The sequence below is a fragment of the Dendrobates tinctorius genome, unplaced genomic scaffold (assembly GCF_039654945.1).
Source record: "Dendrobates tinctorius isolate UK_male_01 unplaced genomic scaffold, ASM3965494v1 ptg000040l, whole genome shotgun sequence".
Lineage (NCBI taxonomy): Eukaryota > Metazoa > Chordata > Amphibia > Anura > Dendrobatidae > Dendrobates > Dendrobates tinctorius.
Window position 1 is genome coordinate 1,128,204 of NW_027361708.1, and position 26,012 is coordinate 1,154,215.

General features: G+C 43.6%; 1 protein-coding gene across 1 annotated transcript in view; it reads left to right on the plus strand.

The window, feature by feature from the left end:
• Positions 1 to 26,012, plus strand: part of LOC141088724 (L-threonine ammonia-lyase-like) — a 104,736-nt gene that overhangs the window by 8,330 nt on the left and 70,394 nt on the right. The window contains exons 2-4 of the mRNA XM_073574908.1: positions 15,758 to 16,103; positions 18,451 to 18,567; positions 19,073 to 19,314. Coding sequence (XP_073431009.1) covers positions 15,758 to 16,103; positions 18,451 to 18,567; positions 19,073 to 19,314 — 705 coding nt within the window. The remainder of the gene's footprint in view (positions 1 to 15,757; positions 16,104 to 18,450; positions 18,568 to 19,072; positions 19,315 to 26,012) is intronic.

Here is a 26,012-nt window from a genome sequence, read left to right on the forward strand (position 1 = left end):
TCACGGTCTCCCCCTCTCTGTGTCACGTCGCAGCCAGACTCAGGGCCTGCTGTTCCGGCGTCGGCCACTAGGAGGCGCCGGACGTCACTGCCAGACTCAGTGCCTGCAGTTCCGGTCTCGGCCACTCGGGGGCGCTGGACCGTCACGTCGCCGTCGGACTCAGGGCCTGCTGTTCCGGCGTCGGCCACTAGGAGGCGCCGGACGTCACTGCCAGACTCAGGGCCTGCAGTTCCGGTCTCGGCCACTCGGGGGCGCCGGACCGTCACATCGCCGTCGGACTCGGGGACGGCTATTCCTGCCTCAGCCACTGGGAGGCGCCGTGGTTCGCTCCAGGGTGAGGGTGGTGGCAGAGAGGGGGCTCCTGCACAGGCATCTGGTGGGCGCAGGCTCCGCCCCTCTGTCAGTCATGTAGGGCTTACTGCATGTCCATCTGGCCTGGTCCGGGGGCGGTCCTGGTTACATCATCGGGCCGGGAACCAGTGAGGGAGGACCTGATCCCTCAAATACCTGGGGACTGGTCTTGCAAGCCGCTGGATATATTCTTGGTTCCCCTGCGTGTTACTGTGTGAATTTCTATAGTGTATACTCTGACCTCAGCCTGGATTCTTGACCATTCTATTGCCTGCCGTTTTTGTACCTCCGCCTCTCTTCCGACTTTTTGACGCTGACCTTTGCTTGGATTCCTGACTCTCCTTCTGCCTGCTGATTCTGTACCTCGCTGCCCTCCTGGTTTTACTGACCCTGGCCTGGACTTTTGACTCTCCCTCTGTCTGCTGATTTTGTGCCTCTGCGGCGCCCTGGTCTCAGACTCCTGCATCCTGACCTTGATTACGGGTTTTAGTTTTGACCCCTTGGTGGCCGTCCTGCTCTGGTCCACTGCTAATCTAGACAGCTACCTCCTGGGCCTTGCTACAATTCCAGATCCCTGTATAGGGGTTAAGGGTCTCGGGGTTACTCGGGGTGCTGTCCCCACTGCAGCCCAGATTCGCAGACGGCCGTCACTTTATATCCGGCCCAAAAAAGAACTGCTTTTTGTGTATATTTCCATCATATATAAAAGCAGTCTCCTGATTTTTTTTTTTTCCCCTGAGCTGATTACCTGGCCTACACCTGCTCCAGTGCACAGTCTGAAGGAATACTCCCATCTTCCTATACCATCATGCTGCATCCTGGAGGCTTCAAGGGAAATGCTGAGCGTCAGAAATCCACATTCCTGGGACGTCTGCCTCTGGGCAGCTCTGGTCGTGCTGTCCCAGAGGCTCAGGTATTGCCCGCAAATGCAGGTAAACTTTTGTTACTCGTTTCTCTCTTATTTTCAAAGAAATCTTTGTGTGTGAAGGCCTATGTGGATTGTGGTTCCGCAGGCAACTTCATAGATTTTTTGCTTGCAAGGAAACTCGGTGTACCTCTTTTAAGGCCTAATGCTCCTATTCAAACCACGGTGATTAATGGTACATCCATTATCTAGGGTGGAGTGGAATTTGTTACTACAGAGATTGTTATGTCAGTGGGGGCATTACACACAGAACATATGTCATTTTTTGTTATTTCCAATTTATCACATGCAGTTGTGTTAGGTATGCCATGGTTGTGCCAGCATAATCCTATTATTGACTGGCACCAAGGGGATATCGTGCGCTGGAGTCCAGTGTCAGAATCACTGTATGTTGCTGTCAGTGAACCAAATTAAAATTAAAACACCCTTTATACCTTACGCATTAAGGGACTATGAGGACGTCTTTTCCATAGTGGAGTCTGAGAAATTACCGCCTCATAGAGAGTATGACTGTCCTATAGACTTGGTTCCAAGTGCTCGTCTCCCTAAGGGGAGAATATTTAACCTCTCTGGTCCTGAGCGTGTAGCCATGAAGGACTACATAGCGGACAGCTTGCAAAAAGGTTTTATTAGACCCTCCACTTCACCTGTAGGGGCTGGGTTTTTCTTTGTAGAAAAAAAAGATGGTGGACTCAGACCGTGTATTGATTATCGTGAGCTGAACGCGATTACTGTGAAAAATCAGTATCCGCTTCCACTCATCCCTGATCTGTTTAATCAGCTACTAGGAGCCCGTTGGTTCACTAAGCTTGATCTCCGGGGGGCTTACAATCTGGTTCGCATAAGAAATGGGGATGAGTGGAAAACAGCCTTTAACACACCTCTTGGTCATTTTGAGTACCTTGTGATGCCGTTTGGATTGAGTAACGCGCCCGCCGTGTTCCAACACTTTGTGAATGATATATTCAGGGATATTTGTGGGGTATATGTAGTGGTTTATTTGGATGACATCCTGATTTACTCCGCTGATGTTCTTACACACGTGCAACATGTCCGTGCTGTACTCCAGAGACTTAGAGAACATTCTCTATACGCCAAGTTGGAGAAATGTGTTTTTATGGCTGAGGAGGTACAATTTTTGGGGTACATGATTTCTGCTAAGGGGTTTCGCATGGATCCTGCCAAGATCCGACCCATTAGAGAATGGGTACAACCTAAAACTCTAAAAGCGCTGCAGCGATTCTTGGGATTTACTAATTACTACCGTAAATTCATCAAAGGCTTCTCTGAGATCACCAAACCGCTCACGGATCTGACCCGGAAGGGGGCTGACGTGGTTAATTGGAAGCCAGAGGCACTTCAGGCATTTTCTGTTTTAAAGGAGTGTTTTTCTGCCAACCCAATATTAATTCAGCCTGATCTAGATCGCCCCTTTGTGGTAGAGGTTGATGCCTCTGAGGTTGGGGTAGGTGCAGTGCTTTCCCAAGGCACTGCCTCTCTCACTCAACTTCGCCCATGTGCCTTCTTTTCCCGAAAATTCTCCCCTACTGAGAAAAATTATGATATAGGGAATCGGGAATTGTTGGCCATAAAGTGGGCCTTCGAAGAATGGCGCCACTTTCTCGAAAGTGCTAAACACAAGGTTACCGTGATCACAGATCACAAGAACCTGACCTACTTGGAGTCTGCTAAAAGACTGAATCCTAGGCAGGCCAGGTGGGCCTTATTTTTCTCAAGGTTTAACTTTGTGATCACGTTTCGTCCAGGGACGAAAAATGTAAGGGCTGACGCCCTCTCTCGAAGTTTCTGCCCCTCACAGGCTGAGGACTCGGAACCAGTCCCAATACTGGCCAATGGGATCATCGTGTCGGCCGTGTCTCTGGACCTTCTGGAGGAGATCCGTAGATCCTCAGAACAAGTCCCGGACACGACGCCCCCCCAGAAATTGTTTGTTCCGGCCCCGTTGCGTCTACAAGTTATGAAAGAGTCGCATGACTCTGTCCTGGCAGGCCATCCTGGTGTTAATAATACAGCCAGACTAGTGACCAGGAATTTTTGGTGGCCGACGGTGGTTAAGGACTGCAAGGATTACGTACTGGCTTGCGAAACTTGTGCTCGTGCTAAGTCCCCCCATAATCGGCCTGCCGGCTGGCTCCAGTCCTTGCCTGCCCCAGAGAGTCCATGGACCCACATCTCCATGGACTTCATTACTGACCTGCCACCCTCAGAAGGGAAGACATGCATCTGGGTGGTGGTAGACAGGTTCAGTAAGCAGTGCCATTTTGTTCCCCTGTCTGGACTACCTAATGCAGAAACGCTGAGTAAATTGTTCGTTATTCATGTAATACGACTGCATGGCGCCCCGGTGAATATCGTGTCCGACCGAGGAACCCAGTTCGTTTCTAAATTCTGGAGGGCGTTCTGCAAACGGATTGGCGTTGAATTATCCTTCTCCTCCGCTTACCACCCTGAGACCAATGGTCAAACTGAGCGCACTAACCAGGGCCTAGAGCAGTATCTCCGCTGTTATGTTTCGGAACATCAATCTGATTGGGTGGAACATCTCCCGTTAGCCGAATTCGCCCTAAATAACCAATACCAAGAATCCATCAAAACCACCCCGTTCTTCTGTAATCTTGGTTTACACCCACGTTTTGGTTCATTTTCGGCTAAGATGTCGGACCTCCCGGGGGTAGAGAAATCCATACATCACTTAAGGACCATCTGGTCAGAGGTGAACTCAAACTTGAAAGGCTCCCAAGTCAGACAGGCTTCGGCGGCAAATAAACGGCGGTCCAAGGGGCCGCACCTGGGAGTTGGGGACAAAGTTTGGCTGTCTACCAAGAACATTAAACTTAAGGTACCATCTGCCAAACTGGGCCCCAGATTTATTGGTCCCTATGAGATTTTGGAGGTAATTAACCCGGTAGCCTTTCGCTTAAAGCTCCCTCAGTCCTTCAAAATACCCAACGTTTTCCACAAATCCCTCCTAAAAACGTACCGCTCCCCAATTCAACCTGTCCAGTCCCCTCCTCCTCCAGTTTTGGTCAAGGGTACCTTGGAGTACGAAGTCCAAGGTATCCTTGATTCCCGATTAGTGAGAGGGTCCGTGCAATACTTAGTGCATTGGAAGGGCTACGGCCCAGAGGAGAGGTCCTGGGTCCCCGCTGGTGACATCCATGCCAAGGGGTTAATTAGAAGATTTCACCTCCTTCACCCGGACAAACCGGGTTTTGAGGGTCCGGAGGCCCCTCTTAGAATGGGGGGTACTGTCACGTCGCAGCCAGACTCAGGGCCTGCTGTTCCGGCGTCGGCCACTAGGAGGCGCCGGACGTCACTGCCAGACTCAGGGCCTGCAGTTCCGGTCTTGGCCACTCGGGGGCGCCGGACCGTCACGTCGGACTCAGGGCCTGCTGTTCCGGCGTCGGCCACTAGGAGGCGCCGGACGTCACTGCCAGACTCAGGGCCTGCAGTTCCGGTCTCGGCCACTGGGGGGCGCCGGACCGTCACATCGCCGTCGGACTCGGGGACGGCTATTCCTGCCTCAGCCACTGGGAGGCGCCGTGGTTCGCTCCAGGGTGAGGGTGGTGGCAGAGAGGGGGCTCCTGCACAGGCATCTGGTGGGCGCAGGCTCCGCCCCTCTGTCAGTCATGTAGGGCTTACTGCATGTCCATCTGGCCTGGTCCGGGGGCGGTCCTGGTTACATCATCGAGCCGGGAACCTGTGAGGGAGGACCTGATCTCTCAAATACCTGGGGACTGGTCTTGCAAGCCGCCGGATATATTCTTGGTTCCCCTGTGTGTTACTGTGTGAATTTCTATAGTGTATACTCTGACCTCAGCCTGGATTCTTGACCATTCTATTGCCTGCCGTTTTTGTACCTCCGCCTCTCTTCCGACTTTTTGACGCTGACCTTTGCTTGGATTCCTGACTCTCCTTCTGCCTGCTGATTCTGTACCTCGCTGCCCTCCTGGTTTTACTGACCCTGGCCTGGACTTTTGACTCTCCCTCTGTCTGCTGATTTTGTGCCTCTGCGGCGCCCTGGTCTCAGACTCCTGCATCCTGACCTTGATTACGGGTTTTAGTTTTGACCCCTTGGTGGCCGTCCTGCTCTGGTCCACTGCTAATCTAGACAGCTACCTCCTGGGCCTTGCTACAATTCCAGATCCCTGTATAGGGGTTAAAGGTCTCGGGGTTACTCGGGGTGCTGTCCCCACTGCAGCCCAGATTCGCAGACGGCCGTCACACTCTGCACTTGGTGAAACAGTTGCATGCGCAGTTCTCCTATGTCAGTGGGGTCTCCATGCGTCTTTTCAAGTATGCGTAGAACTTTGTCCAGGGTATTTCTGGCCCGGGGGGTCTAAGCATAACAGAGTCCCGTGCCTCCCCTCCAGGGCCATCACTGCAATCTGTGCCTCCAGGGCCGGCATCATAGGATGCATCCGCATCATTCCCCGGATGCGCTCAGTCCAACTCCACAACATCACATTGCTCCCAGAGAACTTAGGCAAATTATTTAACATGGCTCCCAGGGAAATTCTAGACCTAGGCCCTGCCCCCTCCGCGCCGTTGTGTGACATCCTGCCAACTATGCCAAGTGTAATAATGTGCAGTTACTGATGATGTCACCACAGATCAGAGACAGAACAAGAGTAGAAGGGTTTATTTACAGGGGATTGTGACTCCATGCAGGGAGAAGCAGTGGGGATAAAACTGGCAAAGTAAAATGGTTTAATGGTATATTAAAGCTAGGCAAAACTATCAAACAGTTAAGCAGGGTGAATCGGCTAAACGGGTATTCTTGCAACTTATTAGTCCGATTGAAGGGTCGTCTTCTCCAATGTTGGCACCGTCAACAGTGGCACATGAAGTCTCTGAAGTCTCTCTCTCTCCTCTTGGGACATGGGAACTCTGGGGTTAAAGCGGGAGGCATGGAGATGCTGTGAAACTGGGTCTCCCCTGCTCTAAGTCTCTGTGTGTTAAGCTAACAGTCTCTCTGCAGGAACGATGCTGCGCACACTGGAAAGTGTCTCTGCCACACTCAGAGCCTCTGGCCTGTCACCGCGGGCACTGGGGCTGCGCGCACGGGTCTCTGTCTCTGCACTGTCAGGGGGGAAGCTTCCTCTGGTCACAGGGGCTTCTGCGTTCATGTACTCTCAGGCAGCGCTCTCTATATCACATCTTTCAGTCTCAATCTCCTGACTGGGAGCCCACTCTCTCCTGGAGCGCATTGCTGCAGCCTGCTCTCTCTGTGACGTGAGCTGCTCTGTCCCTGACACTCTCTGCTTTTGCGCCCTCAGCCTGCACAGCTTCCGTTCCACTGTCCCTTCTCTTCCCCCACTGCCCTTGACAGTCACATGGTGCATTCGGTCCAGGTCAGCAAGTCTTCTCCCCGGCAACCCCGCTGCCCGGCTATGTGGTTCCAGACACAGAGCAGGGGAGGTAACCCCCTTCTGACTCTTCTTCCTCTTCACCCCCTTACATTGACACAGAAAAAGCGGTATCATTAATAAATTAGGGAAAATAAAAAAAATGACAAAATATAGGGGAGCAAGAAATAAAGTTAAGACTTGATCGATTGATTGATATGTAAGATATAGAGAAGTGATAGAAAGATATGAATGTTAAGTATTGTGAGAGGATATAAATATAAAGAGTAATTAAAAAGATTAAAAAAATTATAGGAAAGTGAGACAAGCAAGATAAGAACTTGTCTAGGTGAGATTAAACAAAGTCAGGAGATTTTTGTGTGTAGCTATAAGAGAATCAAGTGTGAAAGTGTGCAAAGATAAAGTTAGTGCAAATATGGTGTAAGGTAATTCAAAATATAAGACCTACTAAAAGTTCAGAAAGGTGTATATATAGTAAAAATTGTGACAAAACAGCGCCATAGCAAAAAGGCATACAGAAGTAGCATATAAAATAACAATCTAAGATATATATAAAAATAAGGCCACTCTATAATTCCCTGATGGTTTCCTTACCCTCATAAAACGAAAGAGAAATTGCAGTGGTATGCATAATTGAAAATTAAAATAACAATTATAGTATAAAACATAATAATAAAACGAGAATATTATGTGTAAAAAAAAAATAAAAATACATAAAAAAGCCCTAGTAAGAATAATTCAAAAACTTGCCAAACTCCAATAAATGTCCTTCTTTTTGAGGATCTCCATCCGATTTGGGTTTTCAAGGTGGAATAAACTCATTTGGGACAATAGAAATACATGCAGTGTCTTTGCCATGTTCATTGGTACAATGTCTGGAGAGACCATGAAGATACATAAAGCCTTTGGCTATATTAGCTTGGTGTGAATTAAGCATTTTATATAACATTTGCTTTGTACTACCAACGTACTGCAGCCCACATTTACACTCAATAATGTAGATTATGAATTGGGTCTGACAGGTCATGTACATTCTTAAAGGGAAGGTTTCCCTTGTTTTACTTGATCTGAAGAATTGTGTATTGTGCAAAATGCATTTGCAGCAGGAACATTATTTTGCTTTGCCAGGGGGCTGCATGTTCAAGGTCTGCTGTGTCAAAATAATTCCAAAGGACCTCAGACGACTTGTAGCTAGTAAAGGGCCCTTTACACATAGCGATATTGCTAGCAATATCGCTAAAGCGTCACCGATTTCGTGACGCAGCAGCGATATCACTAGCGATATCGCTATATGTGATACTTACCTCCGTTGGTTATCGCTGATCGCGCAAGATCGGCCTGGTCTATTTCTCGTCGTTGGCTTCTTGCTGGAGCCGACGAGCGAGCCATGGACGCGGGTGGAAGAAGACAACATCGCTGCGTCTGATGGTAAGTATAGACCGCCGACCGCTGCTGCATCGCTAATGAGATCTGCCTGTTTGGCAGCTCACTAGCGACCATTTAGTGATGCACCAGTGATCCTGACCGGGTCATATCGTGGGCGGGATCACTGGTGCATCGCTAAATGTAATGGGGCCTTAAGTTTCTCAAAGTGGTGCCTATCTGAAAGTAACTTGCTGTTGGTCGGGGGGGTCAAGTATAGGATTTTTTTGAAAAATATGAAAATACTTTTGTAGTGCTTTCCTTAGAGGAAAATGAACTGAATTGAAGGTAGTTGTAAAATTGCTTGCAAACTCATTTGTTTCCTTTTTATTGTCCTGGGATCTCTGTTTGCTTAAGCTTTTAGAATAGCAATTGGATAGTAAATCACTCCTTAAGAGTATCACCTTGTTGATCAAAGTTGCTTAAATTACTGCAACTTTGCCTAATCCACCGATATTGGTTGCAAGGACTTTTTGTTAGCCATTTCTGGTAGTGATTACTAGAGAAATGGATGTAACCATTCATATCTACTTCCTTAAAATGAATTTTGGGGATGATGGAGTTTTCCTGATGGGACATGTTTACATTCAAAAAATTAATGGAATCCTTGCCAATAGTTGGAGAGAATGAAATGGCCCAATTATTAGAATTTAATCCCTCTACTAACAGAAATTTCCCTGGAGTTACCTTTCCAGATAAAAAAAATCATGAATATATCTTTTATAGACTGAAATATCCTTAACCCCTTCATGACCCAGCCTATTTTGACCTTAATGACCTGGCCATTTTTTGCAATTCTGACCAATGTCTCAATTATTATGAGGTAATAACTCAGGAACGCTTCAGCGTATCTTAGCGATTCTGAGACTATTTTTTCGTGACATATTGGGCTTCATGTTAGTGGTAAATTTAGGTCAATAATTTTTGCGTTTATTTGTGAAAAAAATGGAAATTTGGCAAAAATTTTGAAATTTTCAAATTTTGAATTTTTATTCTGTTAAACCAGAGAGTTATGTGACACAAAATAGTTAATAAATAACATTTCCAACATGTCTACTTTACATCAGCACAATTTTGGAAACAAAATTTTATTTTTGTTAAGAAGTTATAAGGGTTAAAAGTTGACCAGCGATTTCTCATTTTTACAACAAAATTTACAAAACCATTTTTTTTAGGGACCACCTCACATTTGAAGTCACTTTGAGGGGTCTATATGGCAGAAAATACCCAAAAGTGACACCATTCTAAAAACTGCACACCTCAAGCTACTCAAAACTATATTCAAGAAGATTATTAACCCTTCAGGTGCTTTACAGGGGCTAAAGCAACATGGAAGGAAAAATGGACATTTTAATTTTTCCAACAAAAATTTTCTTTTAGCATCAATTTTTTCATTTTCACATGGGTAACAGGATAAAATGGATCCTAAAATTTGTTGGGCAATTTCTCCTGAGTACACCGATACCTCATATGTGGTCATAAACCACTGTTTGGACGCACGGCAGGGCTCAGAAGGGAAGGAGTGCCATTTGACTTTTTGAATGGAAAATATGCTGGAATATTTAGCGGTTGCCATGTCGCGTTTGGAGAGTCCCTGTGTGCCTAAACATTGGAGCTCCCCCACAAGTGACCCCATTTTGGAAAATAGACCCTCCAAGGAACTTATCTAGATGCATAGTGAGCACTTTGAACCCCCAGGTGCCTCACAAATTGTTCCGTAAAAAAAAAGTACTTTTTTTCCCAAAAAATTTTTTTAGCCTCAATTTTTTCATTTTCACATAGGCAACAGGGTAAAATGGATCCTAAATTTTGTTGGGCAATTTCTCCTGAGTACACCGATACCTCATATGTGGGCATAAACCACTGTTTGGGCTCATGGCATGGCCCGGAAAGGAAGGAGCGCCATTTGACTTTTTGAATGGAAAATTAGCTCCAATCGTTAGCGGACACCATGTCGCGTTTGGAGAGCCCCTGTGTGCCTAAAGATTGGAGCTCCCCCACAAGTGACCCCATTTTGGAAACTAGACCCCCGAAGGAACTTATCTAGATGTGTGGTGAGCACTTTTAATGCCCGAGTGCTTCACAGAAGATTATAACGCAGAGCAGAGAAAATAAAAATTATTTTTTTTTCCTCAAAAATTATTTTTTAGCCCACTATTTTTTATTTTCAAAAGGCTAATAGGAGAAATTGGACCACAAAAGTTGTTGTGCAATTTGTCCTGAGTACACCGATACCCCATATGTGGGGGGAATCACTGTTTGGGTGCATGGGACAGCTCAGAAGGGAAGGAGCGCCATTTTGAAATGCAGACTTTGATGGAATGTTCTGTGGTTGTCATGTTGCATTTGCAGAGCCCCAGATGTGCCTAAACAGAAGAAACCCCCCACAAGTGACCCCATTTTGGAAGCTAGAACCCTCAAGGAGCTTATCTAGATGTGTAGTGAGCACTTTGAACCCCCAAGTGCTTCACAGAAGTTTATAAACGCAGAGACATGAAAATAAAAAATGACTTTTTAGCCCGCTATTTTTTATTTTCCCAAGGGAAACAGGATAAATTGGACCACAAAAGTTGTTGTCCAGTTTGTTCTGAGTACGCTGGTACCCCATATGTGGAGGGGAACCACTGTTTGGGCGCACGGCAGGGCTCAGAAAATTAGCTCTAATCGTTGTGGACACCATGTTGTTTTTGGAGAGTCCCAGTGTGCCTAAACTTTGGAGCTCCCCCACAAATGACCCCATTTTGGAAACTAGACCCCCTAAAGAACTTATCTAGATGCATAGTGAGCACTTTCAACCCCCAGGTGCTTCACAGAAGTCTACAACGCAGAGCCATGAAAATGAAAATAACTTTTTTTTCCTGAAAAAAAAAGATTTTTTTAACCCGCTAATTTTTATTTTCACAATGGTAACAGGAGAAATTGGACCCCTAAAGTTGTTGTCCAGTTTGTCCTGAGTATGCTGGTACCCCATATGTGAGGGGGAACCACTATTTGGGCAGACGTCGGGGCTCGGAAGGGAAGTAGTGACGTTTGGAAATGCAGACTTGATTGAATGGTCTGTGGGCATCATGTTACGTTTGCAGTGCCCCTGATGTGCCTAAACAGTAGAAACCCCCTACAAGTGACCCCATTTTGGAAACTAGACCCCCCCAAAGAACTTATCTAGATGTGTGGTGAGCACTTTGAACCCCCAAGTGCTTCACAGAATTTTATAACGCCCAGGCGTGAAAATAAAAAATCATTTTTTTTCCACAAAAATATTTTTTTTAGCCCCCAATTTTTTATTTTCCCAAGGGTAACAGGAGAAATTAGACCCCCAAAGTTGTTGTGCAATTTTTCCTGAGTATGCTGATACCCCATATGTGGGGGTAAACCACTGTTTGGGCACACGTCGAAGCTCGGAATAGAAGGAGCACTGTTTGAATTTTTGAATGCAAAATTGGCTGGAATAAATGGTGGCACCATGTCTCGTTTGGAGACCCCCTGATGTGCCTAATCAGTGGAAAACCCTCAATTCTAACTCCAACCCTAACCCCAACATACCCCTAACCCTAATCCCAACCCTAATCATAACCCTATTCACAACCCTAACCACAACACACCCCTAACCCTAATCCCAACTCTAACCCTAACCACAAGCCTAACCCTAATCCCAACCCCAACCCACCCATAACCCTAATCTTAACCCTAATCCCAACCCTATTTCTAACCCTAACCCTAATTCCAACCCTAACCCTAATTCCAACCCTAACCCTAATTCCGATCCTAACCCTAATTCCGATCCTAACCCTAATTCCGATCCTAACCCTAATTCCGATCCTAACCCTAATTCCAACCCTAACCCTAATTCCAACCCTAACCCTAATCCAACCCTAACCCTAATTCCAACACCTAACCCAAATTCTAACCCTAATGGAAAAATAAAAATATTTTCTTAATTTTATTATTTATCCCTACCTAAGGGGGTGATAAAGGGGGGGGTTTATGTACTTTTTTTTTATTTTGATCACTGTGAGAGTTTATCACAGTGATTAAAATAAATGAATGAATCTGCCGGCCGGCATATGCCGGCAGGCGCATTGCGCGTGCGCCCGCCATTTTTCAAGATGGCGGCGCCCATGAACCGGGACGGCGGGACACCGGGAGCCAGAGCGGGACATAGGAGGTACAGGGGAAGGTGAGGGGGGATTGGACTGTGGGGGGAGCAAAGGGGAGGGGGCAGATCGTGACTGCAGCGGCTGATCGCTGCCAACAGTCTGTGGCTTGGGCTGATCGCCCCCACCAGCCAGTGTGGGGGGGTCAGATTACAGTCTCCAGCCATGTCCGATGCTAGTGCAGCATCGGCCATGGCTGGATTGTAATATTTCCCCAAATTTCATTGGTGAAATATTACAATCGTACTGCGCATGCGCCCGCCATTTTCCAAGATGGTGGCGCCCATGATCCGGGACGGCGGGGCACCGGGACAGACAGAGGGACATAGGAGGTACCGGGGAGTGTGAGGGGGGATCGGAGTGAGTGGAGGGAAGGGGATGGGGAGCAGATCGTGACAACAGCGACCGATCGCTGCCGTCAGTCCGTGGCGGGGGCTGATCGCCCGCGCCAGCCAGTGTGGGGGGGTCTGGTTAGTGTCTCCAGCCATGTCCAATGCTACTGCAGCATCGGCCATGGCTAGATTGTAATATTTCATCAAATTTCATTGATGAAATATTACTATTGCTTTGATTGGTAGTTTCACTTTTAACAGCCAATCAGAGCAATCGTAGCCACATGGGGGCTAAGCCACACCCCCTGTAGTGAAGCACAAAGCCTCCTGCGTGTGCGGGTAGGGTGACCTTTCAGTGACCCTGGTCACCCGACCTGCAGGAGGGTGATTTATATGACGCCTATGTAGGCGTCATGGGTCATATTGGCACGGCTTTTCATGATACCTAAATAACCGTCATGAGTCGTGAAGGGGTTAAAATATGTGGATTGGTAGATGTGTAGGTCTCCAAATACTCCCATAAATATGTTGGCATAGTTGGGGCTACTGTTATGAATAGGTCACTGAGGAGGATGGCAGCAATTGGCTAGGCCACCAGGAAACCAGAAAGGTTGGTAACTTAGCGGATTGCAGACCCCTAATCCTAACGGCACAACTAGCAGCAGCCGTGGGGCATACCTACGATGCCCTAGATGCCTCGGCACAGCCGGAGAGCTAACTAAGCCTAAAGCAAGGAAGGTGAAATCTAAACTGCCCCGGAGTAGAACCCCAAAGGAATAGATAGCCCCCAAACATATATTGTCGGTGAGACAAGCTGAGGCACAAACACAGGCAGAAAATAGACTGAGAAATGATGGGGCCCAAACTGTCTAGACAGAATAGGACAGGAAAGACACTGTCTGCAATCACACAAAAACCTCAAAAAATCCAACACGTCTGATGTACAAAAAACACTGAGGTCTCACGACCTCTCCCCCGCTATATCAGCATTCTGGTGTGAACTGGCAGCAAAGCAAAGAGACTAATATAACAGGGGACTGAACAAACTAACACAAGCTGTAACATATGGAGCTGGGTCCAGCACAGCCTCAACAGGGAGCACGCTGAACCCTCACAGCAAAGCAGAAAGCAGAAAAAGGCAAAACCAGATCAGATGCAGAGGATTAGCAAATGAACAACTTAACTGAAAAATGCAGGATCAGGCAGGAGACAGCAGACCTCAAAATGCACAGGAAGAAATCACCGGCAGCAACTGAGGGAAGCCTGCTCACTTAAATCCTCCCAGTTAGTAACCCCTGACTTCCAATCATCGTTTTCAGGTGGCAGACTTCTGTCAACCCGGCCAGCTCCACTACCCGCAGTAACCACCAGAGGGAGCCCCGACTCAGAAGTCAGATCAAGAGAGTTCACAACAGGCTACCCTTGTCTCCATTGCAGTGCCACATTTTTGGTAGTAGACTTCATCTTGGAAAAAATATAATTGTTGCATAAAATGAATTCACGTCTTTCAAGGATGAAGTCTCTATGTTCTTCACTAATTTCTAGGTCTTTTTTTTTTATTAAAATTTGTTGGTATGCTGTAGGCCAATACTGTATTTGATATTAGTGTGTAAAGTGCTGAGACATCTAAAGTAAGAAATATGAATGGTTCTTACCAATGAACTTCCTGTAAAATTCTGATGAGATGGACAGAGTCTTGCCTTCTCCTCTCCTGCTTCTTTCTTTCTGCTAGTCTAGGTGCTTCTACTTTATACAAAAAGAATCGCTGGAACGTCTAAGCACCTGTACATTCCCCGAGCGCATTGGACAAAAAAACTTAAGATTTGAAAGTTAGTTGTTGCATTTCTTAGATATTTTCCCCTTAGAAATTATCACTTTGACCAGAACACCTTAAAAATGACACAAATTTGACCAAGCTAACAAAAAAGTGCATTGTATGAATCTCCAAAGTCACAACACTTACTAATGCACATACTTGTTAATGAAGAATGCTTTTGTTTGATTGTTAGTAGTGAGGTAAATTGCTGCACAAGAATAAAGCTAGTTTTCAGAAAATGGAACCAGCCAAACACAAAAAGATTACATGAACATCAGAGCCAGGGTTCTTTTTCATATCTATTGCGTATGTCTATAGGTTGTGATTTAATAATCAATACTATATATATATATATATATATATATATATATATATATATCTCCTTAGTAAAGAACTTTCCAATTTTCTTTCTTGTTCTCATACCCTCTTAATATATTGTAGTCATCATATTATATAGCACTGTGTACTTGCAATTGTTCATTTTGCCTTTCTGATCAGGTAATTCTCTGCTCTACAGTATGTAGAAACAGGAAGTCCCAGCATTTATCATTCCCCTCTTCAACTCCTCCCTCTGCCAGGGACTTATGCAGTGTCTGATGACTCATACAGGGAAAATTGCTCCCCTGCTTCTGCACAGAGCTTAGAAGGATTCAACTAGTCAGTTATTAATCACATGATGCCATAGACCTAATGGAAAGAGAAGAATTAGCTGAGTAGAAAAGCAAAATGAGCAATTGTAAGTACACAGTGCTATGTAATATGATGACTGCTGTATATTAATGCAAATTTTGATGGGAGTGCTTCTTTAAGTGTCATTGTTATCTTATTTCAAAAACCATGCATGCATATATGAAAACGCTGAAATTAATGACCAAAACAAAAAATTTAAAAAAAGACACCGTATATATTTTAAAAACACAAAATACATTCAACTCTGTTTATACTTGGTATGATGGTCTTAAATTTATAGTAATCCACAATTCCAATGGTGGGTGAACAGAAAAATATTTACACAGACCTTGAAAATAATTGCAAGTAGTAAGAAAATATAATGATGGTCTGGAGAATCAGATGATCTTTTAAAGGAGAAGATTATTTGTATATAGGCAGAATATCGACTGATCTTCGTGCATGATTGAATGATTTTGCTGATTTGTAATCCTAAAATGCTTTGATGTGACATCTGCATGCAAAGAGTAATATGTAATGAACCAGACATTTAAGACATTAAGTGGAAAATGTGGATTTCCATCAGTTTTCATATATTTCCTGCCATTCTTAATGTGTTCATATTTCTAAACTCGGATATTGAATGACTAAGTATAAAAAACCGGTAGACATATTGCATTGTGTGTTCTTGTTTGCAGAAATGATGGAAGTCCTGACAAAAGACATCATGCTTCAGAGAAAAACAAGACACAGTCTCAAAAAAATGGTCCAGTGCAAAGTGATCCAAACGGTCCATGTGTTCCGCCAATTCATCCTGAGAGGCTGAAGGACTTTGTGGAAGATGAATACCTAAATGGAAACATGACCACATGGGAAATGAAGATTTCTGGAACCCCAGAGCAACCATTGAGAGATGCTGTTGAACCTGTTGCTTCAATAGTTCGAAAAACAAGTGTACGGCCAAAGAATGAGTTCCTGAGATTTGAAGATATCAGTGCAGCGGCCTTTAAAATTCAAAGTGGTGTTCAAAGAACCCCCTGTATGGTACGAATCACAAGTATATCATTGCACAACAAAAAGGTGATGTTATTATGGTTTAAAAAAAGATGCAGGTTCCCCTGGAGTGAGGGAGGAGATGGATGAGGGGATGGGCAAACCTTAGAACTTTTTTTCCTAGTTGTCCAGAGACTGGACAAAAATATAGAACTTTATTTTTCTCTAGTGATCCAGATGAGGGACAAAGAAAAACTGAGCCATTCTACTATAAAATTGAAATATTTTCCTCTTCTTTTAAAGTACTAATCAGGTAGAATTAATATTTAAATAAGAATACCTTATGTAGATTAACACCCTGGCATACATGTATGTCACGGCTAGGGTACAGGTTTATGAAACAGACTCAGGAGCTGTGCCCCGTCATAGAGGGAAGATGTAATATATATATTCAGCATCGTCCCGTAACAGCAGCAATCGACCGCTGTCAATCACTCACAGAGGTATTTAAATAGTGGGATTGCTGGTGTGTGCTATCACCGGCACTCAACATCCCCTTACCACATGATCATAGAGGTACGATGAGTTAAGGTGACAGCCTAGAGCCTGCTGAATGCCTCCTCAACCATATGCCTAGAATTATTATTGTTGTTTCATATAGTCTTCTATAATGGGTACTTCCGTGAATTGATATTGCTGCTTTTAAGCACCCAGGCACCCATACCTGCCAGGCCAATTATAATCAAACGCCTTACCAAAACGGTAACTTAAATCTTACAATGTAACAAAGTCATTGGTAGTAATTATTTTAGTAATCTCCTTATATGGATCAGGGACATTTTTGGGTCACATTAGGTTCCAAACTGTGACTATGTTTATGTGCCCCTGGGCTTTACTTGTGCAATGGAAGAGCCATTCCTAATTAAAGGGAACCTGTCAGCAGGATTGTGCTTAGTAACCTACAGTGTCAGGTCATTATTGGTATGCTAATTAAAATGATCCCTGGCTGATGAAATCCGTCTTGTGGTTGTTGTTTAATCTTTATTTTCAGTTAATGAGATTCTGGTACTCCTGGGTGGCCTGTGGGGGGGGGGGCTTCATGTGGTTCTCTGCTTATCTTTATCCTCATCCTTATGGGCTTATGACAGGTCTCTGATCCCTCAGTGTCATGTCCACTATTTTACATACTGAATAAAATATTTATTACAAAAAAAAAATCACATTCAGCAGGCAGGTGTTGGTGGCGGAACCTGCGCTGCAGCATGATCACATGTATAATGTGCATCTAACTATTTTATTTGCTAATATAAATATATTCAGAAAAAAAATTCTGTTTTAAAATGGCGCCAGCTGCGCCTGCGCAGTAGCATCTATGGGTGATCCGATAAATGATACTGAGCAGGTGCTGCCGGCATCATCTTGCTAGAGAAAAAAAATTGTCTCTCCCAATACGGCTTTGGTGGCGCATGCGCAGTAGCATCTATCGGCGATCCCATAGATGCTAATGCGCAGGTGTCGCCAGTGCCATCTTGCTAAAAGAAAAAAAAATTGTCTCCATCAAGATGGCTCCGGCAACGCCTGTGTAATAGCATCTATCGTATCTCCGACAGATGCTGCTGCACAGGTGTGGCCGATGCCATCTTGGTGAAGACAATTTTTTTTTCCTGAATAACTTTATATCAGCAAATAAAACAATTAAATGCATATTATACATGTGATCATGCTTCAGCGCAGGCGCCACCACCAGCGCCAGCCTACTGAATGTGATTTTTTTTTTTTATCAATAGATATTACATTCAGTATGTAAAATAGGGGGCAGGTCAGTGAGGGATTAGTGACCTGTCAGCAGTCTTCAGTATGAATACCTAATCAGAGTACCACATGAAGACCTCCCACAGGTCGCCCCAGGGCACGAGAATATCATTAGCTCAAAACTGCAAATACAGATTGAACAGCAACAACAAGACCGATTTCATCAGCTAGGTATCATTTTAATCACTATAATGGCGCCGAGTTGACACTGTGTGCAGGTTACTGAGCACATTCCTGCTGATAGGTTCCCTATAAGTTTGACTGTTTCTTTATGTGCAGAGCTACAGTATTTGTGCCTTCTTTTATAGGACTTAAAACTCTCAAGTAAAATATTCAAAACTGAGAGCCCTCAGTGGTTGATACCTTTTGTTGGCTAACTGAAAAGATTATAGGAAATAGCAGCTTTCAAGACTTCTTGGGTTTTCCGAAAGCTTGCTATTTGTTACCATCTTTTCAGGTAGCCTTTAAAAGGTATTAACCAACTCAACTTTCAATAGTTTTATCTGCTGGCTAACATGATACAAAGATATATTTTTCCTGTTGAAGCTAGTAACTCATCTTCTTTTCTTACATTATGTTATTTCAGTATTCTAGGATTTCAAAACAATATGGGATAGACATCTACCTGAAGAAGGAATATCTACAGTATACAGGATCAGTGAAAGAGAGAGGTGTTCTGTACCTTCTCACATCGCTCAACGAGGTACGGTCTGATTCTCGAATTAACATACTCTCTTTGTTTTTACAACAAGGTGAAACTAAAGGAAATTAACACTGCAAGATAATCATGAACAATTCATGTTAAAAATGCTTGTTTCATGATTATCTTGTTGTGTAAAACACGATGAATAAGAAAAAGCGCTCATTCATTGGTGAAATCATCTTTTATGCAGCAAAAAAATCATCCTTCTGGACTGTTCATCATCCTGTGTAATCAGGACTCTCACTGCCTAGAATCATGGCAGTGTATGCCCTCTGAGTGATCAGTGGTGTGGCGGGGTGATACACAGCTCAACATCCTGACCACTGCTATATCTACAACAGCGAAAACAGGGATTTTATCAAAACTACCCCAAGCAGTGCAGTGAGTGATACATGTCTGAGTGTTTGCTCCTACATCATGCTGCTCTCAGATCACATAGCGAAAACCTGCTGACAGATTCCCTTTCATTGTCTACACTATAAATTATAACTTTTTTGTTTCACAGGATCAGCAAAGGAAAGGAGTGATTGTAGCTACAGACAGTAATTTTGCCATGGCTGTGGCTTACCATGCGTCTGAGTTACAAATCCCTGTGTTCGTCATAATGTCAGCTGGAACATCTCCAAACCGGGTCAAAATGTGCCGTGACTATGGTGCTATGGTTATTTTATTTGGACCCACAGCAAGAGATGCTCAGAGCCATGCCCGGAGACTTGCTCAAGAGAATGGATACCTCTATATTGAGGAGTAAGTATGATCTTGACTATTATCCACCTTCAGCGCAGATTACAGCTTTTCTGCTGCCTGAGGCCAAATTTGAAATGGTGCCACTACCAACAATGCAATAAAAACTAGCAGTGAAAAAACACAATTTCATAATTTTTTATGGTTTTGCTTTTGCTATAGTATTTGGATTTTTAAAAATGACGTGTTAATATCAATCTACAGGTCAGTGTAATTACACTGATACCAATTCTGCTTTGTGATGCCATTTTTTGACCCAAAACATTTACCATAAGTCTTAAAAAGAACTATAATATTTTAGAGACTCTCTTCCATGCCCTGGGTACCATATTCCTGTAAAAAATAGAATTAAAATAAAAAATAGGGATATACTTACCCTCTGTCGGCCCCCGGAGTCCGCAGCGGTGTTGCCTGCAAGTTCTGTTCCCAGGTGTGCTTTGCGAGAATGACCTCTGATGATGTAGCGGTCACGCGACTGCTACTTCATCAGAGGTCATTCTCACAAAGCACGCCTGGGAATGGAACTTGCCGGCAGCTTCATTGAGAACCGAGATTGCCGCTGAGGAGATCGGGGGCCGCCAGGAGGTGCGTATATCCCTATTTTTTATTTTTTTTATTATTTTTAACATTCTGTCTTTTACTATTGATGCTACATAGGCAGCATCAATAGTAAAAAGTTGGTCACATTTGTCAAGCATAGTGCTTGACAAGTGTGACCAAACTGTCAATCACTTTTCCAAGCGATGCTTCAAATTGCTTGGAAAAGTGCAAGCATTCTGCAAGCTAAAAATGCTTGCAAAACGATTGTGTTTTGTGGGAAAACGCATGCGAATTCCGCATGCGTTTTACCCGCGGCGGGGAGTTGCGGGAATGCTGCGGAAAATTCCGCAGCATTTCTGCAACGAGGGCACATAGCCTAAAGGTGCTCAAATCAACATTCAATAAGTTTATTAACCCTTCCTGTGCTTCACATGAATTTTTGAAATCTAGAAGGAAAAAATGAACATTTTTTGTTTTGACAATGGTAAATGAAAACCCCAAAATCTATTGTGCAATTTTTCCTAAGTGTATTGATACCCTATATGTAGGGGAAAACCACTGTTTGGGTGCATGGCAGGGATCGGAAGGCAAGGAGCGAAATTTGATTTTTTGAATGTATAATTTGTTGGGATAATTAGCGAATGACAAGTCATGTTTGGAGAGCCACAAGTGACACCCTTTTGGAAGCTTGACCCCTCAGGGAACTTATCTAGATGTGTGAGGAGCACCTTGAGCCCCAGATGCTTTACAGAAGTTTATAACAATGAGCCGAGAAAATAAAAAAAATTACATTTTTCCCAGAAAAAAATTTTTTGGACCCAAATTTTACATTTTCACAAGGGTAACAAAAGAAATTGCACTATACAATTTCTTATGCAATTTCTCCTGAATACGTTGATACCCAATAAGTAGAGAAAAACTACTACGGTATTTGGGTGCATGGCAGGGCTCGGAAGGGAAGGAGCACCATTTGACTTTTTGAATACAAAATTAGCAGACGCCATATCGCGTTTGGAGAGTCCTTGATGTGCCTAAACAGCAAAATTCCCACACAAGTGATGCCATTTTGGAAACTAGACCCCTCAGGTAACTTATCTAGATGTCTGGTGAGCACCTTAAGGCTGTGTGCCCACGTAACAATTTTTAAGCGTTTTTGCTGCGATTTTCGGCGTGAAAACGCTGCGAAAATGATTAAAAATCATGTACAGAACGCCCCCCATGCATTCCTATGGCATTCCGCACATGCTGTGCTAATGCTGCGCTTTTTTCGGCGGCAGAATCGCATCGCGGAAAAAATCGCAGCATGCTCATTCTTTTGTGCGGAATCGCAAAGAATTGCCGCGATTCCGCACCCATAGGAATGCATGAGAATCGCTTACTTCCCGCATGTGGCTATGCCCACCATGCGGGAAGTTAAGCGTCTCATGTGCGGTTGGTACCTACGGTGTGGAGGAGAGGAGACTGTCCTCCAGGCCCTGGGTACCATACCCCTGTAAAAAAAAGAATAAAAAATAAAAAATCGGGGTATATTTACCTTCCGACGTCCCGCGCTGCATTCCCGGCCTAAGCGTTCCCAGTAATGCCTTGCGGCAAGATCCTGTGATGATGTAGTCTCGCGTGACTCTAGCGGTCTCGCGAGATCGCGAGACCAACGTCATCACAGGTCTCGCAAGGCATCGCTGGGAACGCTGAGGCCCGGGTTGGCAGCGCGGGACGCCGGAAGGTAAATATACCCCGATTTTTTTATTTTTTTATTATTTTTTACATTCTATCTTTTACTATTGATGCCGCATAGGCGGCCTCAATAGTAAAAAGCTGGTCACACTTGTCAAACACTATGTTTGACGAGTGTGACCAAACTGTCAATCACTTTCCAAGCGATGCTTCAAATAGCTTGGAAAGTGCTTGAATATCGCACGCGAAAATCGCGGCAAAATCGCGATCATAATCGTGGTGAAATCGCGCGGAAAAAAAAACGTGCGATTTCTGGGAAGGATTCCGGTTTTTAGTGTCCGGAATAAAACGCTACGTGGGCACATAGCAAGGTGCTTCTCAGAAGTTTATACTTTGAGCTGTATAAATAAAAACATTTCATTTGTCCTTTAAAATTTTTCTTTTAGTCCCATTTTTTGTAATATTTTTTATTATTTTTTAACAATGGAAACCCCCACAAATGACACCACTTTGGAAACTGAACCCCTCAAGGAATGTATCTGGATGTGTGGTGAGCACCTTGAACCCCCAGTGCTTCACATAAGTTTATAATGTAGAGCCTTGAAAATAAAAAAAAAAATCACATTTTTCCCACAAAAATATTATTTTAGCCCAGAATTGGAGAATGGAACCCAAAATTTGTTGTGCAATTTCTTCTCAGTATGTAGATTGGGAGTAAACTACTGTTTGGGCACACGATAGGGCTCAGAAAAGAAGGAGTGATATTTTGGAATGAAAACTTTGATGGAATGGTCTGCCAGTGTCATGTCGCATTTGGAGATCCCCTTATGTGCATAAACAGTGGAAAATCCCCACAAGTGACCCCATTTTGGTAGCTAGACCCAAGAAGGAATCTGTCTAGATGTGTGGAGACTCATGAACACCTTGAAACCACAGGTGCTTCACAGAATTTTGCAATGTTGATCTGTGGAAATGAACAAAAAATATTTTTCACCCAAAAATGTTGTTTAAGCCTCAAATTTTTTTCATTTTCACAAGGATAGCAGGACCCTAAAATTTGTTGTGCAATTTCTTCTGAGTACGCCGATACCCCATATGTGGTTTAAAACTACTTTTGGGGCACAGTGCACTGCTCAGAAGGGAAGAAGCGCCATATTAGAGTTCAGATTTTGCTGGACTGGTTTGAGGGTACCTTGTCATATTGGCTAGAGCCCCTAAAGTGCCAGAACAGCAGAAGCCCCCATAAGAGACCCTCAATGAATTCATATAAGGGAGCAATGATCATACTGACACCACAGGTGGATCACAGAATTTATACTAAGGGGGTGTGAAGAAAAAATAGTTAAATTTTTGCCACCAAAATTATTTTGTTTTGGCCCCAGATTTTACATTTTCATACTGGGATATGGATAAAAATGGCATCAAAATGTGTCCTACAATTTCTGCTGAGTGTGGAAATGCCCCATATGTGGCTGTACAGTACTACTTAGCCACACGGCAAGACTCGGGAAAGACGGAGCACTATTTGTCTCCTGGAGCGCAGCTTTTTCTAGAATGGTTTGCAGACTCTATATATAGAGCCCCTAAGTGATGGAAGAACAGAATTTCCCTTCAAGTGACCCCATTTTGAAAATTATACCCCTTTGGGACTTTATCTACAGATGTAGTGACAATTTTGACTCCATGGATGTTTTCCAGAAGCAAGTATTACTGGATAATGATGAGTGGAAATTTCAAACTGCCATTGTAGTGACCAGTTAATTGTAGAGCCCAGTACATTGTGCCCAGCTCATGTTTCTGGAGACATGCACCCTTAAATTAGGTGTGATTTCATCGCTATAGAAATGCCAAACATGCGGACACTAAATGTGGTTTAGGTACAGTGTGTGGCTCAGAAAGGAGAGGGGCATATAGATTTGGCATTGCTGAATTCTCTGGATTTCTTCTTGGGTGCGAGGAGCCATTTTGCTTTTCCATAGCCTTGGTACTACCAGTAATGTGGAAGCCCCTTATATTTGCATTAACAGGTGACTGATCTGAGTGGTGACTTTTTTTGGATTGATTTGAAGCTTTTATTGGGAACATTTTACATAAAGTTTGGAATCACATTTATCTGGCACTCTATGATGAGCACTTACTTTGGTGTTTCCATCTAATTCTCCTAGTGACGTGATTCAGATCAAACCCTCGAAGGAGCGATTCACTATAATGAGGCAGCATAGTTACCTTGGAATTCATCTGGCCTCTGTTCAGCATTGTCCTTCTTTTCAGAAGTATACAAAACTGTGGCAGACGTCACTAAATAGACGGACACCGCCAATTCACAGGTCAGACAGCATCCACAGTGCCTCTATCTGACTTATTATATATAATTTCAGAGATTTACATGGAAACCCCAGTGCAAGCGCTCAGCACAGAGCGCAGGATAAATGTGAGTCAAGCCTTACTGTGATCTTTGGGAGGCAGAATGAACAAATCAACTACAGGTGAAGAAATGGTTTTATTTATTTTTTACTTCATTCCTCGTGCAGTATAAGTGAGTAGATGACTTTATTCTTTGGGTCAGTGCGATTACAGCGATACCATATTTATATCGGGTTTTTAAGTTTGGCTGCTTTCACATACTAAAAGATGCTTTTTCTTTGCAATTACTAGTTTTTGCATCACTGTATTTTGAGAGCTATTATTTTTCCATATTTCTGCCAAAAGAGTCATGCGATGGCTTGTTTTTTTGTGGGGCGAGTTTTTATTGGTACCATTTTCAGGCACATGACATTTTTTGATCACTTTTTATTACAATTTTTGGGAGACAGAATGCACAAAAACCCTCAATTCAGGAATTGATTTTTTTTGAGCTTTTTAAGCTGTTCCATTTGTGGTAAAATTGATATAACAGCTTTATTCTTCTGGTCAGCACAATTACAGCGATACCACATTTATATTTTTTTTATGTTTTGGCGCTTTTACATAATAAAAACTATTTTAAAGAAAAAAATTTTATTTTTGTATCGATGTATTCTGATAGCTATAACTTTTTTATTTTTTGGCTGCTTGAGCTGTATGGCAGCTTGTTTTGTTGCAGGACAAAATGACATTTTTAGCTATGCCATTTTTATTTACACTTGTATTTTTATTGTATTTTATTCCACTTTTTTGTTCAGCGGTATCATGATAAATCAGAATTTTTTGCCTTGCTTTTTATTGTGTTCACTGAATGGGGCTAACTGGCGGGACAGTTTTATAGGTCATGACCACATCGGATCATAATGGCAACTATTGGGCCAGGGGAGCTTTCTTCCCTCTGCCTGCTTGCTAAATTTTGAAATCGCAGCATTTAGGGGGTTAAAGTGCCGGGAGTGGTGCTGGCATTGCTCCTGGCACTGAGTGCACAAAATCGCCTGGATGTATCCATGCGTCCAAGGTCAGTAAACACCTAGCGACTTGGATGTGATACCTTTATTGGCTAAATATAAAAACTATATTTGCAGCTTTTAGAGCACAGAGGCTCCTTCATCAGGCAGGTTTACAAATCAATGACTTAGACAAGAGCACAATACTTAACCCCTTAGTGACCAGGCAAAATTTTGAAAATCTGATAGGTGTCACTTTATGTGGTAATTAGTGATGAGCGAGTATACTCATTGCTCGAGTTTTCCAAGCATGCTAGGGTGATCTCCGAGTATTTTGGCTTGCGCGGAGATTTAGTGTTTGTCAATACAGCTGCATGATTTGCAGCTGCTAGACAGCCTGAATACATGTGTGGAATTCCTAACAAACAGGAATCCCACATGTATTCAGCCTGTCTAGCAGCTGCAAATCATGCAGCTGTGTGGACAAACACTAAATCTCTGAGCACGTCAAACTACTCTGAGATCACCCGAGCATGATCGGGAAAACCCGAGCAATGAGTATACTCGCTCATCACTAGTGGTAATAAATTAGATTGTTTTTCATGGCACATTATAATTTATGATAATGGTAAATTTAGGTCAATATGTTTTCTGTTTATAAAAAATATCTGAAATTTGACAAAAATGTAAAAAAAATTAGCCATTTTCAAGCTTTGAATGATTACCCCTTTAAGGCCGGGGTCACACTTGCGACTGCAATGTGAGAAACTCGTGCGAGTCTCTTGCCTCAATACCCGGCACTGCTGAGTATTGAAGTGAAGTGACTTTATGGGTCCTACATATTGGAAAACCCCCAAAAGTGATACCATTTTAAAAACAGCACCCATCGACATATTGAAAACTTCTGTCAGGTAGTTTACTAACCCTTCGGGTTATTTTCAGGTACTAATGCAAAGTGACATGACAGGAATGAAAAGGTGGATTTTTATCACATAAATGTTGATAACTTCTGGACAGGTCACTATAGCTGACAGGCCGTGAATTGCCATGACAAGCTTCAGGACCACACAATCGTGATCTCAGGGTGCCAATGTTGTTAAAAAGGAGAAAGTCCCACTCAGTTAGCCATTTATATGG